Below are 18764 nucleotides of genomic sequence, written 5' to 3' on the forward strand. Positions count from 1 at the left end.
TGTGGAGAGGATGGGAGGAGAGAGGAAAATGAGGGAGGAGAGGAGAGAGAACAGAGGGGAGGGGAGAGTATAGGAGTTTCTGCGTTTCTGGAAGAACAAGACAATGGAATGGAGTCCAAAGTCTGCCCCTGACCAGTCTGCCCCTACTATCTGGTCCGTCTTCTCTACAGTCTAATGACAGGCTCTAGTGGCCTAACCTCGGACCTCTTATAGTGTAAAGTTTATTGTGTAAAAAGGTACTATAAGGGTGAAATGATCGTAGTGCAAAAGTATTTTCAAAGCACAAAAAAATTAATAATAGTCTGGACATAGGGCTCTGGTCAAACGTAGTGCACTATATTGGGAATAGTGCCATTTGGTAGGCAACCTGTGAATTCCTTAAGGTATCTTGTGTAAGATGGTACAAGTATGCAAGATATGTTGTTGGCTTGAGGATATGTTGCTTAAACACTCCGTAGTCTCCCATGAAAATGACATCAGATATAGATTCTACAGACCTTACTGAGTAGCTCCAACCCAACTTTAACCTCAGCACAAATAATCGGTTTTTCTCTTTAACCAAATGATTTCCATATACTGCGTATTGCACATGTCAAACTCATTCCACGCAGGGCTGAGGGTCTTCGGGTTTTCACTCCTCCCCTGTACTTGATTGATTAATTAAGGTCGCTGATTAGTAAGGAACTTCCCTCACCTGGTTGTCTTGGTCTAAATTGAGAGGAAAGACTAAAACCCAGCAGGAACTGGGCCCTCCATGGAATGAGTTTAACACCCCTGGTGTATTGCATCGGGGGCAATGAAATAAACTGAGTACGAAGTGCTGCTGGATATTTAGACCACAGTGCCCCTAAAAATAATATATGGTTAGTAGAGACCCTAATAATAAGTACTTCCAACCTTTTACTTTTATCTCTGAACAGTTTTTTTTACATCCAATTATTGTATACCAGTCTCAACATATTTAAAAAAATATGAGTCTTTTTTTCATTGTTTTCATAAATTCCTTATTATATTTGTTTATTAGTATAATACAAATGGCCACTGATTAATTTGAATATATTTTTAAATCTACATTGTAATGTTTAGAAATGAGGGTTTTATTTTGAAGTAATCCTTATTGAAAAACAGGAAAGTCTCTGCACATTATTTTAATAGTAGCTGAACTTTAAACGCTCAGCTACTATTCATTTGCATCTGCACGGTGAAAGTTCTCTTCCTGCTTCATCGCACTTTGACCTTGAGGCGGGTTAATGCGAATGCGAGTGTATCATGTTTATGTTAGCTTGGGGCACTGCATTTTTCCCGGGATTGTTCTTCATATCCAGGAAAGTGCTTAAATCCGTTTTCAAAAGTTGGAATGGTGCAGATGTGTTTGTGGTCAGCGAAAGGTAGGCTTTATTACAGTAATATTTACATATGCATAACCTAGCTAGTTGTTGTCCTTGAATGACTTCACTAGTAACTGACAACAGTTATTTCAGTGAGCAGATGTCTAGATATATCAAAACAACTCCGGAGATCAATCTATCAGAACTGAACCACAACCTGGATTTACAGGAGACATTGAATTTGGCGATTCTCCTTTAAACCCAGGAGCCATCCAACTTGCAATTCACCAGCCTTTCAAGCGTAATAATGTCAAAATACGTTCGGTACTTACCAAATAATGGAGTTTCACTGAGCAACTATCGTCATTACAGCCGCCACAGCCGATGGACTTCCAGAATAGGTCTAAATAAAAAGTTACATGTAATCGAAAAAATGCCTTATCTGAAAATAATCCATTCTTTTTGACGAAGTGTGGATGGGCCAAATACCTCTTCTGTACCCCCTGCAATATTTGTAATATCATTATAATACACAAAATATAGAAATATACAATCACTGAAATGTAGCCTATATTGTCTACTTAACCCTTTAACTGGCATGCCAATAAATACAAGTGTGTTTATTTTAAATTAATATCAGAACAAATGAATAACCAATTGTGTGCACTTTCATAGCCTCATCATATATCCCATCTCTTTGCAAGGTTGGTGTCCTCCATCCATGCCACTCTGGCTACTATTGTTGGGTTCATAATTGCTACTGCCTCCAGTGATGTGATGTATGACAGGTAAGAATTTATATTTTGATTATTGCCATCAAACCAGCAATCATCACTTGTCGTGATTGAGTCATCTCCTCCCCTCTCCTCTGAGTGAGACTTACCAGTGGTACTTTTGTTTGCCGGCTGAATGCACTACCCCCGGTGCCATAAAAACAAGCTTTTGGGGGCAGAGGCTGTAGTACACTCCGATACAAGACTGACCTGTATACGTCCCCATCACTAGAGTGATCTCTAGAGATCAATCCCCCCCATCTTAACACTGTGGTCAATTTACACAACCATTCCCAATTATCATATTCTCATTATCAGCAGGGGTTTGCTGTGTTTATTTCCTTAGTGACTGAAACTGTATCTCAAATATTCATAGTACTCTATACATGATCATCTCATACCAAACACAGGTTATAGATTAGAATAGGTAGGCTTCTAAGTGCACTGTGCAGTAGTATTAGTATTATATAGTCTTATAAGCCTACAAATATCTGACTAGTCAGCTGGCATTGATGATCAGTTTATGATGTAATTTGTCACCGCTCAAGAATTACACTTTATAATTAGGGCCCTGCGTTTGGGTTAATCATGTCACATGACCATACATTTTCCTGCCTTTTCCTGAAATTAGAATTACACCAAAAATTAAAGCAATTGTCTAAGGATGGTTCTGGACTATCTGACATAAAAAGGGGTCAGTTTGTTGAAAAAGCTTTAAAGGTCACGAACAGTCAAATCATGTGTTCATGAAATGTGATGATACTTGGATGAAAACAGATCAAAGTATGAAAAATGACTGTTGCTTCCACAATGATAATGTTACTGGTCGATCCCCTACCCTGTGTGATAAGTACCGTCTTGTAACCAACATCAAAGAAGGCTTGTTTGCAGATGGCCGTGGTTTATATAGCGAGATGGCTACTCGACTGGTGCCAAAATCTCACTGTAGGGTCTCGGCAAACAGAATTAAAAGTTGACCCTATTAATCTATGGCAAAGATACTTATGTTCCCCTTACATCTGTCTGGGGTTAGCTATTTATTGGTTAGCTAGGTCTTCTGCCAGCATGGAACAAAAGGGGGGGGGGGGTGGGGGGGTTGTTCAAAACTCCCAACGCCATTGTCAGGTCAACACCTGTCAGTGCTGCTGTGAACCGCCTCACAAGAGACGTGCCAAATGGAAGATGGATTAAAAAAAAATTGACATCATCGATGCAATTTCAGTGTTTGATTTGCTTTGTTTATCACCAAATTTGCTTGATGATTTTACTGCAACACTTCATCCAAGTTGCTTGACATAGGTGTTTCAAAGAGCTGTCACTCAAGGCGAGCTCATGAATATATGCTCCCCGCCCACTCAGCCTGTCTTTCTCAAAATGTTGAGTATTTTTATCCAAAGCAAATATTTAATGGGTGATTTATTTTAGTCACTCAAAAGGTTATTTTACATCGGAATCAGAATGACTGTTCGGGACCTTTTTAAAATAAATGTTCAAATCCAGGTCATGGGACATGATTAACCAAAGGACCTATTTATAATACTTTACTCAAAGCTCCAAAGTTGCATTTGGTGGAGGAAGAGGATTCTGTGATTTTTATAAGGATGAAGTAACATTTCTTTTTATTTCACACAACAACAACAAAATTGAGTGTAAGTACTTACTTTCATGATCCTAATGTACCGGTATGTCACCATCTTCTTTAGGCACAGACTGACCAATGAATTTGTGTGGTTTGGCGCTCCTTACATGGCGTTTGATATTTATGCCATGTATCTGAGTAACTACCACTGTCAAAAGGTAAAAGGGCACGAGGCGTACAGAAAGCACTCCCTCCTTACCATCAAGCTGTTCCTCCTCCGGCATCCCCTGCTGGTTGTCCATCACATGGTCCTCCTCACGGTCTTCATGCCCACCATTCTGGTGAGGAAGGATCACAAACATTACTGGACCGTAACGTTAGGTCTGATGTGTTACAACGGCAGTTGAAATGTGTCATTATAAACTGGTTTGTTCGAGCCCTGAATGCTGATTGGCTGACAGCTGTGGTGTATCAGACCGTATACCACGGGTATGACATTTATTTATACTGCTCTAATTACGTTGTTAACCAACTTATAATAAGGCACCGCAGGGGTTTGTGGTATATGGCCAATATACAACGGCTAAGGCCTGTATCCAGGCACTCTGCGTTGCGTCGTGCTTAAGAACTGCCCTTAGCCATGGTATATTGGCCATATACCACACCCCCTCAGGCCTTATTGCTTAACTATAGTCCAGTTTCTGTTATTGAGAATCTGCCGTGTCATCCTCAAAAGCTGTGCTCATTTCACAGTAAGTTAGTGTTTAATATTCATATAGTGCTGTTTTTTTCCTCAGTTCCTTAGGACTGGTCTAGGTGGAGACTTCTTCATTGGCTGTTTCTTCATGGCAGAATTCAGCACTCCCTTTGTCTCGTTAGGAAAGGTTCTGATCCAGGTAAAGCCACACCTAGATTCATAAACCACTTTGTTTTTGTTGTGCTTTAGGAAGACTGAGCATAGTATTAAGTGTACTATAACTCGCTGTACAATTAGTAAACGTTCCCTATATTTTCCTCTAGTTGGGACTAGAGGACTCATGGCTTCACAGAGTCAACGGTGTGATGGTTCTGCTGAGTTTCTTCACCTGCCGTATCCTGCTCTTCCCCTACATGTACTGGGTGTATGGTCAGCAGTACACCATTCCCTTCCACAAAGTGCCTTTCCATCTACCGCTCCACTGTAACTTAGCCAACCTATCCATACTGGCACCTCAGATCTACTGGTTTGTGCTTCTGTGTCACAAGGCCTATCGCCTCTACCTGCGTCAGACTAGGTCAAAGGGTCAACTTGCTCACAAAGATGGCTCAAAAACAGATTAGTTGCCATCTAATTCTATGGTTAGCAACATGTAATGTCAATTATGCTTCTTTTGCTGCTGGTCTTCCATGCCATGAGTTAGCCGTTATTTCAATCCTTCCCTCTGAAGTAACAGTCTGTGTGGAATTTAGGACCTGCAACTGCCTATCAATACACAATGAACAGTATTTATCAAAATTCTCAGGGGTCAGTGTGTTATACTGTCTGTACTACTACAGAATATTTAGTGATTTATCAGGATAACTTTCCACCTCCAAACTATTGTTTGATTAATAAATGATTGAAAGACATGCAATTTGTCATTTTTTGTATTCAAAATAATTGTATTTTCAACAAGGTCAGAACACATTTTTATTTGAGGCTGGAAACAATAAACCCTCATTCAAGTGCTGTCTGAAAAAAGTACATCAACCCGAAGACGACAGCTGAGCAATTTTCTGATGCAACACGGCCTTCATCTCGGCGCTCTCCAGGTTGTCTGTGATAGTGGTGAAGAAGTGGCGAGTGTTCTCGATCTCCAGGTGGGAGCTGCTACTGGGGTGTGTGGCCAGCACTGCCTCGTAGTGGGTCAGGATCTCCAGGGCACACAGGAACAGAGACTCGCACTGCCCGCCGGGCATCATCACCTGAATGTGCTGAACATGACAGAAGAGCTGGCTCAGTACAAACAGCACCTCCTGGCTGGCAGTGGTGGTAGCTGCCCTCTCTACCTTTGAGTCTTTGGGTGAGGTGTTGGAGAAAGACGGCGACAGCTTTCCCCTCAGGGAGTCTATGACCTCTCTCATGGCGCTGGCGTACAGCAGCCCCACGTGGGCCCAGCCCTGGCCGGGCAGCCAGTCTTTGCAACTGGAGCCGCAGAGCAGCTGGAGGACACGCAGCAGTAGCACGGACAGACGCAGCTCGCAGGAGAACGGCCGCAGGTCCAGCAGGGGGAGAAAGTCCACGTACTCCAGTGAGTAAGGCACGTGGAGCCGGCCTGAGCGGAGCAGCTCTCGCATTGCTCTCAGCAGCCTGCCCCACTCGGTGACCGTGCACCAGGGTAGGGTCTGTGTCACTGCCACCAGCAGGCCTTTGCTGAACATGTTGACATCGTCGGGCCGGTGCTGGTCCAGAGCCAGAGAGGTCAGCATGGTGTTCTGAACCTCGTCAGAGAGAGCACAGCACTCCATCCACGCCAGCAGCCCTGTGCCCTGCCCATACTGGGCCAACTTTAGGCCAGACCACTCCTGCTCCGGCAGCTCGCACACAGCCAACAGTGAGGACGGCACCTCGTTTTTGAAGTGATCCCCCCACACTACCTTCAGATGGAAGCGAACAGTCCAGTCCAGGGCCTCCACTTTATTGTAGAGCCAGAAGAGGGCTCTGGACCAGGTGTTGGGGGCTGAGGCCACCTCGCGTCCCACCACCTTGCCCAGTGCAGTCAGCACAGTGACGAGCATCTCCTTGGACTCCGTGGATAAGTGACAGGGTGCGCCCTCTACCGGAAGCTCCCAGCACCTGCAGCCCTCGTTCAGAATCTGGCAGAGGACGTAGAGGAGGGGGAATGGGGAGCAGTTCATGACCCAGTGTGGAGATGGATCCTGGGATTCCAGAGAAAAGGCAGAGTGGAGCAAACGCAGGCACAGCTCCAGGCTGCAGGTGCTATAGCCAGAGGAGGGGGAGAGGTGAGGCAGGACGAAGGCACACACAACCTCTTCAGGGTGCAGGAAACTCTGGCCTCGCTCTAAGCTCTCCGAAATGCTCGGCTGCATAAGTGCAACCAGGAAGTGCAGGAACTGGTCCTCCTCCTTAGCCGAGGACAGTTTAGTCATGGCAGTATCTTGAAGACAGCTGCACAGTAAGCTCCCCGCAGAGCTGCCCGTCCCCTCTGTGCAACCGGGGGCACCGCCCCTCAGCCCTGAGAGCTGCTGGAGTATGTTGGAGAGGAGGCTGTGGGCCCCATGGTTCACCACCGCCAGATGGCAGCACCGACGCAGGGTGGCCTCGGGGTTCTGAAAGGCCACGCGGGCTATGGCGGCCACGGCCAAGCTGAGGTTGTTCTGCGCCGATCCACCCTGGATGATGCAGTTGAACGTCATGTTGAGCTCCTCACTAAAGCCCTCCATCACAGCCAGGGGCAGAGAGCCCTGGAGACCCCTCTTGGAGCAGGTTAACATTTCCGCTAATGTTGTGTTTTTCTCAGTTAAGGGGAGCTCTGCGAAAATGTTCACAATAATGTCCTTCAGCTTTCTGCAGTGCTCTACTTCACTATCCATTTGGCACTTTGCAATGAGAGTGGAGACTAATTTCATGACAATATCCTTTCGCTGGAATGCGTTTTTGTTTCTCTCCAGACAGCTGATCCACTCCTCCATGCTCAGGGACCAGCTCAGTTCAGTGGCAAATAGCATAGTGAAATCTTGGAAGCCCTCCAAGCGGTGGTTAATGATGGCTACGGCAATGTGGGCCATTTCCCCAGCGTTGCTCTCTGTGTCGGGGAAGGACAGTGAGACAAACAAGCCTCTCAAAGTGCTCTGCACATTGTTCAGTGTCTGCCGCTCACCCTCATCCATGGTCTCAGACATGGACCGTTCCTCTAGGGACTCGAGCACTCTGGCCAGACTGTTTTTCAAACGGCGTGTCAAGTCACTGGGGTCCCCGCGGTCTGTCATCTCCAGCAGCCCTCTCTTCTCCCAGGCCTGAGTGAGCTGTGAGACCGTCTGCAGAGCTTGCATTAGTGTCATTCCACAGGGTTTAAACAGAGAGGGTGTGTGGGCTGCCTTCAGGTCACTGCGGGCCTCGCTTATCACCTGGACCAGGTCAAACTTCTCTATCCCAGCATGCCTCTTTCTGACAGTCACCGTACTGGTCAGGCTCTGAAGTTGTACCTCAGCTGGGAGGATGATAGCTTGGTCTATCAGATGTGAGGTGTAGAGGGAGTCGAGGCAGTTGGATAGGGCACGGTAGCAAAGGTCAGAGGTGCTCAGATGCTCTTTCATCTCCTCCAGAGCATGAAAAAGAATGGACAGCACATCAGTGGTGGACGATGATGATGTTGAGGTTTCTGGGTCTGATTTGAACCTCTTGGCAGCCTGAGGTGAAAGGCCAGTGGTGTTGGTGAGGCTGGTCCATCTGTAAGTAAAGACCTTATCTAGGTCGTCCTCCTCTTGCCTTCCCCACCTGCCCTTCCACAGCTCCCACCACACCTCCAGCAGGACGCGGACATCCTCCTCAGTGCTGTTTCGGGTAACGTGTTGAACTAGCTCCCCCAGCTCTGCACTCAGGTGGGCCGATGGGAGGCAAAGCAGCAGCTGGGCGTAGATCTGAGAGAAGCCTGTCAACTTGACCAGCTCAAACAGCACTATGCGGTTAATGTCAGGTAGGCTGTTCTGCAGAGAGAAGAATGGATTCTCCCTCCAGCCGATTTCCATGTCTTCTTCGCTCTCCTTCCCCAGTAATTTGCTCCATAAGACGCAGATGATTTTCTTCTTCCAGCGGACACTGCTCAGACAGCTACCACGCTCCTGCCCACAAATTTCTCTGACAGCCTGTAGAATTGGGTGGCCAACCTTACTCCAGTCCTCCTTCTGCAGGGCACTGAGTGACGCTGGCTGGCACAATCTGTTGGCCAACAGAAAGCCTCCCTGGAGAATGGCAGTCTTCTCACAGCTCAGCCAGGAATCTGAAAGTACAAGCAGAACAGTGAGAACGAATGAACACGAGTAGACTAGAGAGTAGTTAGTTCAGTACAGAAACCAGGTTGCCAAGGGTAAATCCATTTGAATTTAATCACTTTGACAGCATCCCTTTTGTTTAAATTGTTTTTATTACTTCGTATACATGTAACCGAATGACAAAACATTCCAGGGATAAAGGAGCTCAAAGTTGACCCATTTTGCATACCCCACTATACCATGAGACATCCATGTCTTCATCACCGGAAAATATAAATCATATCAAACTCAACCGTTTTAAAGCTTACAAATAGGGTTGCAAGCTTCCGTTGAGACATGTTCTTAGATACAGGGTGTGTGTCATTTCAATCATAGAAATAGAATGGACCTATTCTTCAGACCATTGAAATTTGACCTTCAACTTACCACCACAAAAGATGTCCGCTGATCCGCCCATATTCGAATGTCAACTGAAAGGCGTTACGCCTATAATTTCTCCCCCCATGTGGAAGCTAGGTGAATTGCAACGGCACTAAGCTGCATTGAAAACAAAATCTCCCCCTCCACCGCATCCCATTTCCCCGTAACATGGCCGAGACTTGCCCTTGAGCATTTTACTTTAGGTTTTGGTCCACCAGCTTCAAACAGATGTAGAAACAATATTTTTCTATTCGAAATTTCACACGATTTAGATGGTACAATGATTCCCTACACTATTTCAGTACTTGTTTTTTTTTTTAAATTGAGCAACAGTGTAGAATATTAGCAACCAAAAAATGACAGTGATTTCTACATTGGCCACATGACACGATTTCCACTAGATAACACAAAGTCAAAACAGCTTTCCCATTTTGACATTGGATGCCTCTCAGGTAGAAGAAATCAATAGGTGAATATCACAACACTGGAAGGTAGGTAATACTGTGACACACCATCATTCCACTATTACTGCAGATATTATGGAAAAAAAATTCAATTACAATGCAGTTTTTTAAAATAAAAATTCTGTGTGGCACCTTTAAATGGTCACATCTATTCTATTATCTATGATGAGTAACAGTAATTTAAAACAGTCCTTTATTCCCATTCAAGTCAACATTCTCTTATGTGTGGACACCCAACCATCTTTGTGGTACCATTTGAAAGTTGAAATTTTAACTTAGTACATTTATCAGCCAAAACATGACACCCACTCTGTATTCAAGAGCATGTTGTGTCTCAACCTATGGCAGTCAAAAGACAACCTCCAGATTATGTAAAATAGGGTCTAAGGTACAACATACAGTACCAGTCAAAAGTTGACACCTACTCATTCAAGGGTTTTTCTTTATTTTTACTATTTTCTACATTGAAATAACACATGGAATCATGTAGTAACCAAAAAAGTGTTAAACAAATCAAAATGGTTTATTTGAGGTTCTTCAGAGTAGCCACCATTTGCCGTGACAGTTCTTGGCATTCTCTCAACCAGCTTAATGAGGTAGTCACCTGGAATGCATTGAAATTAACTTGTGTGCCTTGTTAAAAGTTCATTTGTGGAATTTTTTTCCTTCTTAATGCATTTGAGCCAATCAGTTGTTGTTACAAGGTAAGGGTGGAAGAAGCTAGCTCTATTTGGTAAAATACCAAGTCCATATTATGACAAGAACAGCTCAAATAAACAAAGGGAAATGGCAGTACATCATTACTTTAAGACATGAAAGTCAGTCAATCCAGAACATTTCAATAACTTCTCTTCAAAGTTTCTTCAAGTGCAGTCGCACCTGGACTTGAACCTGATCTAACGTCTCTGGAGAGACCTGAAAATAGCTGTGCAGCAACGCTCCCCATCCAACCTGACAGAGATTGAGAGGATCTGCAGAGAAGCCAAGCTTGTAGCGTCATACCCAAGAAGACTCAAGGCTGTAATCGCTGCCAAAGGTGCTTCAACAAAGTACTGAGTAAAGTGTCTGAATACTTATGTAAATGTGATCAGTTTCTTATTTGTAATACATTTGCAAACATTTCTATAAGGCTTTTTTTGCTTTGTCATTATGTGGTATTGTGTGTGGATAAGGGCTTTAAAAAGAAATCAATTTTATAATATGGCTGTAACAAGGACACTTGTACAAATGGGCAAATATGTATGAAAGGTTTAGTTCAAATCGAAAGGTGTCCGTCCTGTCAAAAAGTGATTCCAATGGTTTTACCCCAACACATCGCTACACATTTCACTACCGGTACCACTGACAGTAAATAATGTGTGTCAGTGTCAGCTCGCTAGTTACACAGCTAACATGTTTATAGCTATAAACAAAGCACAAGCATTCAACTTAAATATCATAGCTACCTTGAGTCATCATTGTGTTTGGGTGAGGCGCAGTTCAGTCTTCAATGTGCACCTTGTCATCCACGCCGGACCCAACAGCACGCCAAGCCAACTACAACGAAGAACACGTGCACATTTTTGTTCATTTAATTAGTATACTGATTTATAATAAAAGGAGACAAGTTAATAGATTTAAATATATACTTACTTTCCAAGGCGATATGACAAGAAACCAATCAAATAAACGTGTTGAACTTTTTTTCGACCATTCAAAACAACTCGTCGTACTTCTGCATCAACGTCACGTGGGCGGGATTTTTTTTATTGAAGAGCGACGAAATGTATTTTCGTGACTTTACAGCGCCACTCATGGTATGGATGTATGGGGGGGGTGTATGTTTAGTTGCATTTTGTAACAGTTTCTTCCTCATTCACATATTATCTGATGATATTTAGTTTACTATTACAAGCCATTGTAAAAATCTAACGTTAACTTGTCTTACAGGCAGCTGCACGAGCAGATTCTATTTTTTTTCACTTGCGTCAAATTGCCGAAATGAAAGTGAAAGTTCTGTGGAGTCGAATGGCACAGGGAAAGACATCTCCGGAAGACAGTTTTGTAACATTATGCGTTTAAACGTCAATATTGTTATCTGTTTATTTCTCTGTGCAGGTAGGCTACCCTGTGAACTATTTTTCCGAGTATTTTTCATTCCCCAGACGGTTTCACGCGTGCTGTGTTCATTCAGAGTTCTTATGAATGGACTATTTGTTAGCCTCCAATTATGATTGATTTTTAAAGCTGAAGTTACATTTTAAACTCATTGTGATTATTCTACTTATTCATCTATTTGACAGAGGTGCCAGGCATCCAGTCTTTACAACAGGTGCCTTGGCTGCCTTGTATGCTGGTGGATGAACTTGTAAAGTTCAATGACGAGGGACATGCTGAAACCCAGTATCAACACAGAAACGCTGGGCTGCAGTTTGGCCATCCAGGGGACAGTGCATTGAACCCTAATGCCATCACCTTCCTTGTTACAGGTGAATGAGAGAAACAGCTAAACAAATGTCAGATTTGGTTATGTTTTCTACGCTGGTGTTTGGTGTTTCAACACTGAGAGGTGCTCTTCAAACTGTGTGTGTTCAGGCTCTAAGGTGGACATGAGGAAGTACATTGAAGGAGCAGTAGTGGAGCACCAGCTGCAGTGTGAGATCCGCAGGTACAGCACAGAGGGTATCCAGATGCGTTGGCCAGGTTTAGGAGCCCAGGATCACGACATCTGGTTCACCAGCACCTTACGGCACACCGACGGCCACTTCGTCATCACCAGCTTCCTCAGACATACCCCTGCCACACCCACACCTGGCCAGGCAGACTACCGCAACTGGCCCGCCATCGCAGACAGAGAGATGCTAACCACCTCAAGTAATTCAAACTTTTGATTCCGTCTATTTGTTGTGCAGTAGATCTCATGTCAAACTCATTCTATGGAGGGCCGAGTGTCTACGAGTTTTCTCTGAACTCTTTTTTTTAAAACCCTTTTATTTAGCTGGTCAGTTAAGAATAAATTCTTAATTACAATGACAGCCAAACCCTAACCCGGACGACGCTGGGCCAATTGTGCACCTCCCTATGGGACTCCCAATCACGGGCCGGTTGTGAAAAAGCCTGGAATCGAACCAGGGTCTGTAGTGACGCCTCTAGCACTGAGATGTGCTAGACCGCTGCGCCACTTGGGAGCCCAAAACTTGATTGATGAATTAAGGTCACTCATTAGCAAGGAACTCCCCTCACCTAGTTGTCTAGGTCTTAATTTAAAGGATGAACCAAAAACCTGCAGACACTCGGCCCTCTGTGGAATGAGTTTGACACCCCTGCAGTAGATGTAGTCTGTACTCTGGTCCAGTGCTTCCCATTCCTGGTCATTTGAGTTTTGAGCCTAGCCCTAACACCTGATTCTAATCAAATGCTTGATAAATTGATTATTTGAATCAACTGTGTTACTGCTAGGGCAACAAAAAAATATGTACACCCCTTGGTGTCCCCTGAAACAGGATTGGGAAGCACTGCTCTAGTCTGTAGCGTGTGTCAGTGGAGGCGGCTGAGGGGAAGACGGCACATAATAATGGCTGGAACGGAGCTAATGGAATGGCATCCAACACATGAAACCATGTGTTTGACGTATTTGATACCATTCCACCAATTCCTCTCCGCCAACCTCCTGGGGTCAGTGTTTCCTTTTATACCCTTGTTTATTTACTTTAGGCCGTTGTTATCTTGAGTTATGATCTATGTGTGAGTTACATTTTCATGTAAATTGTAAAATACTCCTATCTCCTGAAAGTCTGAGTCACATTCTGTGCAGTATGTCTATGTCACACACAACAGAATAAGTCCCTAGCTATAACCTCCCTTTTTTCCCCCAAATCCCTCCCTCTCCCTCCTCTGCAACCCATGCCCCCCTTCCTGCCCTGCCTTGGCTGTGACCTGTGTCTGTGTGTAGCTGCGATGCTAGTCTTCACCCGCACTCCCTCTGTGTGGGTGGGCCTAATGAAGCAACCGAGCCTGCACTGTCAGTTTGACGTGGACCACAAGGCAGTCGACCTGACAGTGGAATGGCGTTTGCAACGACGCGGCGAACGGACCACGCTCTTCAGCCACTCCAGACGCTCGGGCCAAAGGGAGGGGGGCGGGGTGGAGCTTAAGGGCATCGGTAGGGGCGACGCATCCCTGACGCTCCCCCTCACCAAGCAGAGCAGCGAGGGGACGTATGTCTGCCTTGTCTCGGTGCCTCCACTGTTTGGCAGCCATGAAATCGCTCTGCACATCATGGGTAAGGTGGAAGGGTTAGGGGTCACGGGACATGAGGCAGATACATTTAATTGTTGAAACTTTGCTCACTCATTTGCGCTATCATTGAAAATTGAAAGGATAAACAAATGACTTTTATTATCACTACCTGATATGGTATACACATGTATGAATATGTACATATCTATGACATGATAACCATAACAACCAATTAAAGATGTCATAGACTAGCCATTTTGATCATCTGGTATATACCGCCAACATCCTCATTGTAATGCCAGTCATTTCTGACATGGTCCCTCAGAGCCTCCTCGCGTGTCCTTGAACGTGGACTCTGTCATCTCCTTGGTGGAAACGGAGAAGCAGAAGGTGGTGTGTGAGGCAGAGGGCTACTACCCCCTGGACGTGGAGATGGAGTGGTTCAGGGAGCCCAGTGGTGGAGGTGGAGGCCTCCTACCAGAGAAGCTGGACACTGTCCTGTACTCCAGCCACCGCCACCACCAGGACGGGACCTACTCTCTGTCGGCCTTCTTCCTGCTCCACGCTTCCCTGCATGACTCGGGCTCCAAGTACTTCTGCAGGGTGTCTCACAGCTCCCTGCGCATGCCCATCCGCAAGAGTTTCACCCTCATCGTCACAGGTTAGGTGGTTTAGGAACTTCTCGCGAAGTCTTCAAGTAAAGGTCGTTTTCTCAGGCACAGCTGAGTACCTTACAACCCAGTCTGATTACGTACAGTGATACAGTATGTGTTCATACAAATTTCTGCAGATTTACAGAAGCATATTTTAAATATACAGTTGAAGTCTTAAGTTTACATACACTTAAGTTAGAGTCATTAAAACTCGTTTTTCTACCACTCCACAAATTTCTTGTTAACAAACTATAGTTTTGGCAAGTCGATTAGGACATCTACTTTGTGCATGACACAAGTAATTTTTCCAACAATTGTTTACACTGTATCACAATTCCAGTGGGTCAGAAGTTTACATACACTAAGTTTTGACTGTGCCTTTAAACAGCTTTAAAAATTCGAGAAAATGATGCCATGGCTTTAGACGCTTCAATTTGGTTAATTGACTTCAATTGGAGGTGTACCTGTGGATATATTTCAAGGCCTACCTTCAAACTCACTGCCTCTTAACTTTTAAAACAGCAAGGATCTCAGAAAAACTAAAATTGTAGACCTCTGCAAGTCTGGTTCATCCTTGGGAGCAATTTCCAAATGCCTGAAGGTACCACGTTCATCTGTACAAACAATAGTATGCAAGTATAAACACCATGGGACCATGCAGCCGTCATACCGCTCGGGAAGGAGAGATGAACGTACATTGGTGCGAAAAGTGCAAATCAATCCCAGAACAACAGCAAAGGACCTTGTGAAGATGCTGGAGGAAACATTTACAAAGGTATCTATATCCTCAGTAAAACGAGTTCTATATTGATATAACTATAAAGGCCACTCAGCAAGGAAGAAGCCACTGCTCCAAAACCGCCATAAAAAGCCAGACTACGGTTTGCTACCGCACATGGGGACAAATACTGTAGTTTTTGGAGAAATGTCCTCTGGTCTGATCAAACAAAAATGGCCATGGAGACCATCGTTATGTTTGGAGGAAAAAGGGGGAGGCTTGCAAGCCGAAGAACACAATCCCAACCGTGAAGCACGGGGGTGACAGCATTATGTTGTGGGGGTGCTTTGCTGCAGAATGGGCTTGTGCACTTCACAAACTAAATGTCATCATGAGGCAGGAAAATTATGTGGATATATTGAAGCAACATCTCAAGACATCAGTCAGGAAGTTAAAGCTTGGTTGTAAATGGTTCTTCCAAATAGACAATGACCCCAAGCATACTTCCAAAGTTGTGGCAAAATGGTTTAAGGACAACAAAGTCAAGGTATTGGAGTGGCCAACACAAAGCCCTGACATCAATCCTATATCAAATTTGTGGGCAGAAATGAAAAAGTGTGAGCGAGCAAGGAGGCCTACAAACCTGACTCAGTTACACTGTCAGGAGGAATGGGCCAAACTTCACCCTACTTATTGCGGGAAGCTTGTGGAAGGCTACACGAAACGTTTGACCCAAGTTAAACAATTTAAAGGCAATGCTACCAAATACTAATTGAGTGTATGTAAACTTCTGACCCACTGGGAATGTGATGAAAGAAAAAAAAGCTGAAAGAAATCATTCTCTCTATTATTATTCTGACATTTCACATTCTTAAAATGAAGTGGTGATCCTAACTGACCTAAGACAGGGAATTTTTATTTGGATAAATGTCAGGAATTGTGAAAAACTGAGTTTAAATGTATTTGGCTAAGGTGTATGTAAACCTCCGACTTCAACTGTACACAATTGAGTCAAGTTGCCTGGATGTCCTTTGGGTGGTCGACCATTCTTGATACATACGGGAAACTGTTGAGCATGAAAAACATAGCACCATTACAGATGTTCACACAAACCGGTGTGCCTGGCACCTACTAACATACCACGTTCAAAGGCACTTACATTTTATGTCTTGCCCATTCACCCTCTGAATGGCACACATACATAATCCATGTCTCAATTGTCTCAAGGCTTAAAAATCCTTCTTTAACATGTCTCACCCCCTTCATCTACACTGATTGATGTGGATTTAACAAGTGACATCAATAAGGGATCATAGACTGACCGGGTGAATCCAGGTCAAAGCTATGTCAAGCAGGTGTTCTTAAGGTTTTGTATACTCCGTCTATATAGTCTTCAGAGGATATTGATCCAAACACATACTATACTGTATGCAGCACCAATTCATGGCCACTTGATGGCAGCCCCAATACATACAATACTGTAGTGTGCTTTGAGAGGAGAACATGCCACAAAAACTGCATTGACTGATAAAACTTTGGATGTTGTGTTTTATCAGAGGTTGACAGTTGGAACTTGCTGTGGTTGTTCTTTGGCTGTGGATTCATCCTGGTCATGGTGGCCACTTTGTGTGTGATGCTACCCCGCCTGAGCTCAGGTGAGCGTCTCTCGTTCACCACGACTCTGTCCTTTACCTTTTAGTCATTGCCAGGTTAAGTTTGTTAACGAGTTCACCCAATTGAGATATTGCTAATTGTTGTTTGCTTGCTAGGACAACCGTTTGAACATTTACTGTTTTTCTTTCACAGCAAGAGCAGCAAACAAGGTGGGTACATCTTCATACATAACGCGGGTGTGTGCGTTTCAAGTGTTATCGGTCATATATACGGGATGCACATGGTATACATCATCAAATGAAATGCTTACTCGCAGATTTCGTCTCGACAATGCAACAACCATAAGAAATAATAGAATATAAGAATATGAACATAAAGTAAATGGCAGTAGAATACAATAAACATTTTAGCATAAGTATAATACCGGAAGGCAAACTATATAGTCCGATATTTACATGTGTATTGGAGAAGGAGGGAGAAGTGTTTAAGCTGTTTGGTAGCAGCAGTTGTGATGTGTGTGTAGAATGAATGTAGGGTTGTCACAATACCAGCATTGCGATACTCCGAGGTATCGTGGAAAGGAAACAAAACATGAAGCAGACTAAATGTCCTGGTGGAAAACAGTCCTAATGTTGGAAACAAGCAGCCTTATGTTGTCGCCCAGAATCACATGTTTCTTTAGCAAGCTATAACACACAATATTTTACATAAAGTTGTCTGCTTTGTGTTTTCCTTTTTGCCATGGAGAATCAGGTATTGTAGTATCGCAATACTGGTATCGTGACAACCCAACATGACTGTATACGTGTGGGTGAGAGGAAGAGAGAAAGACTTCCCTGCTCATTGTGTGTGTACTGTATCTCTCCTGTTCAGAGAAAGCCCTACTGAGAGAACATGACAGAGTGGTTAGAGCTGATCTCCATGGATACAGACAGTCAATTCCTACCCTCCTTCTTCTCCTCCTACTCTTCATCTCAGTACTTCTCTATCAGGTGGTTTATTTTGGGAATGTGGGTATAGTGTGTGTCCATCAAGTCATTTGATATGGGGTAATCTTCCGATTCTCCCATTATAAAAGTACAGTAAATGTAGAAAGATTGATCATGTGTTTTTCATTATTTGGGAACGAGGGACTATCCCACAAGGTCATAGTACTGCTCTATGATAATACCACTCTAAGATTGTGTAAGGTAGCTTCATTTTGCTATAACAAATCATTGACATGGAATGATGATTTTCTTTTAGAAAAATGCACGATCATGTTTGATTTGAAAATATGCACTAAGAAATGTATTTGTTTGAAGTTATTGTTCTCATTAATTTCATGTATTTAATAGTTGCTGTTGTTTTGACTGTTTTCGCTCTAGAGAGTTCTACTAAGTCAGCGGGTCAGAGAGAGTGTGTGATGTCAAATCCAATCAAGCTTTATTTATACAGCACATTTCCGTCATGGAATGCAACGCAATGTGCTTCACAGGAAGAAAACAAATAAAAACAATTAAAATAAAAACTGAAATATTTACTACACAAGAGGATAAAAACAGAAAGAATATCAATGAAAACTGAAACACTATAAAGCACACTAAGGAAAAGCAATGCTAAAAAGGTGTTTTAAGATCTCTTTTGAATATGTCCACAGTTTTGGCCCCCCGTGGATTCTCTGGCAGGCTATTCCAGAGGCTGGGGGCATAATAACTGAAGGCTGCCTCTCCATGCCTCTTGGTCCTAGGCGTTGGGATAGTTAAAAGGCCAGTGTCAGAGAACCTGAGGAACCTACTGGGAACATAACTTAAAAGCATGTCTGACATGTATTGGGGTGCACAATCATGGATTGATTTAAAAACCAATAGAAGAATCTTAACATTAATTCTAAAACTCATAGGGAGCCAGTGCAGAGGCCTTAAAACCTGTGTAATATGTGCTCTCCCTCTGGTCATGGTCAGTACCCGTGCTGCAGCATTCTGTATGTTTAGCTGTTGACCAATGGCTTTCTTGGGCAGACTAGACAGGAGAGCATTACAGAAGT

At 43.8% G+C, this 18764-nt stretch overlaps 3 protein-coding genes across 5 annotated transcripts; 2 read left to right on the forward strand and 1 right to left on the reverse strand.

Annotated features, from left to right (window-relative positions):
• The first annotated feature begins 1179 nt into the window (after window positions 1-1179).
• Window positions 1180-5288, forward strand: LOC139385911 (TLC domain-containing protein 3A-like). The gene is made up of 5 exons (XM_071131204.1): window positions 1180-1388; window positions 2033-2116; window positions 3805-4021; window positions 4478-4576; window positions 4701-5288. The coding sequence occupies exons 1-5, from the start codon at window positions 1270-1272 to the stop codon at window positions 4998-5000; spliced, it is 819 nt and encodes a 272-aa protein (XP_070987305.1). The 5' UTR covers window positions 1180-1269; the 3' UTR covers window positions 5001-5288.
• An 11-nt stretch (window positions 5289-5299) lies between these two features.
• On the reverse strand, window positions 5300-11275 carry LOC139385912 (gem-associated protein 4-like). Its single transcript, XM_071131205.1, has 3 exons — window positions 11168-11275; window positions 10981-11071; window positions 5300-8659 (listed from the first exon to the last, which is right to left on the reverse strand). The coding sequence occupies exons 2-3, from the start codon at window positions 10991-10993 to the stop codon at window positions 5406-5408; spliced, it is 3267 nt and encodes a 1088-aa protein (XP_070987306.1). The 5' UTR covers window positions 10994-11071; window positions 11168-11275; the 3' UTR covers window positions 5300-5405.
• Window positions 11276-11316: 41 nt separating this feature from the next.
• On the forward strand, window positions 11317-18248 carry LOC139386067 (tapasin-related protein-like). 3 transcript variants are annotated; one of them, XM_071131489.1, is made up of 9 exons: window positions 11317-11331; window positions 11465-11632; window positions 11818-12003; window positions 12110-12388; window positions 13467-13796; window positions 14079-14414; window positions 16681-16779; window positions 16931-16947; window positions 17612-18248. In XM_071131489.1, the coding sequence occupies exons 2-9, from the start codon at window positions 11587-11589 to the stop codon at window positions 17624-17626; spliced, it is 1308 nt and encodes a 435-aa protein (XP_070987590.1). In that variant the 5' UTR covers window positions 11317-11331; window positions 11465-11586; the 3' UTR covers window positions 17627-18248. The 3 variants fall into 3 exon arrangements, 2 of the variants coding, with proteins under 2 accessions (XP_070987590.1, XP_070987589.1); XR_011628999.1 differs by lacking the exon at window positions 11317-11331 and having other exon boundaries at window positions 11344-11632; window positions 17612-17730; window positions 18106-18248; XM_071131488.1 differs by lacking the exon at window positions 11317-11331 and having other exon boundaries at window positions 11371-11632.
• Window positions 18249-18764: the final 516 nt, after the last annotated feature.

Source organism: Oncorhynchus clarkii, chromosome 27 (assembly GCF_045791955.1).
Source record: "Oncorhynchus clarkii lewisi isolate Uvic-CL-2024 chromosome 27, UVic_Ocla_1.0, whole genome shotgun sequence".
Classification (NCBI taxonomy): domain Eukaryota; kingdom Metazoa; phylum Chordata; class Actinopteri; order Salmoniformes; family Salmonidae; genus Oncorhynchus; species Oncorhynchus clarkii.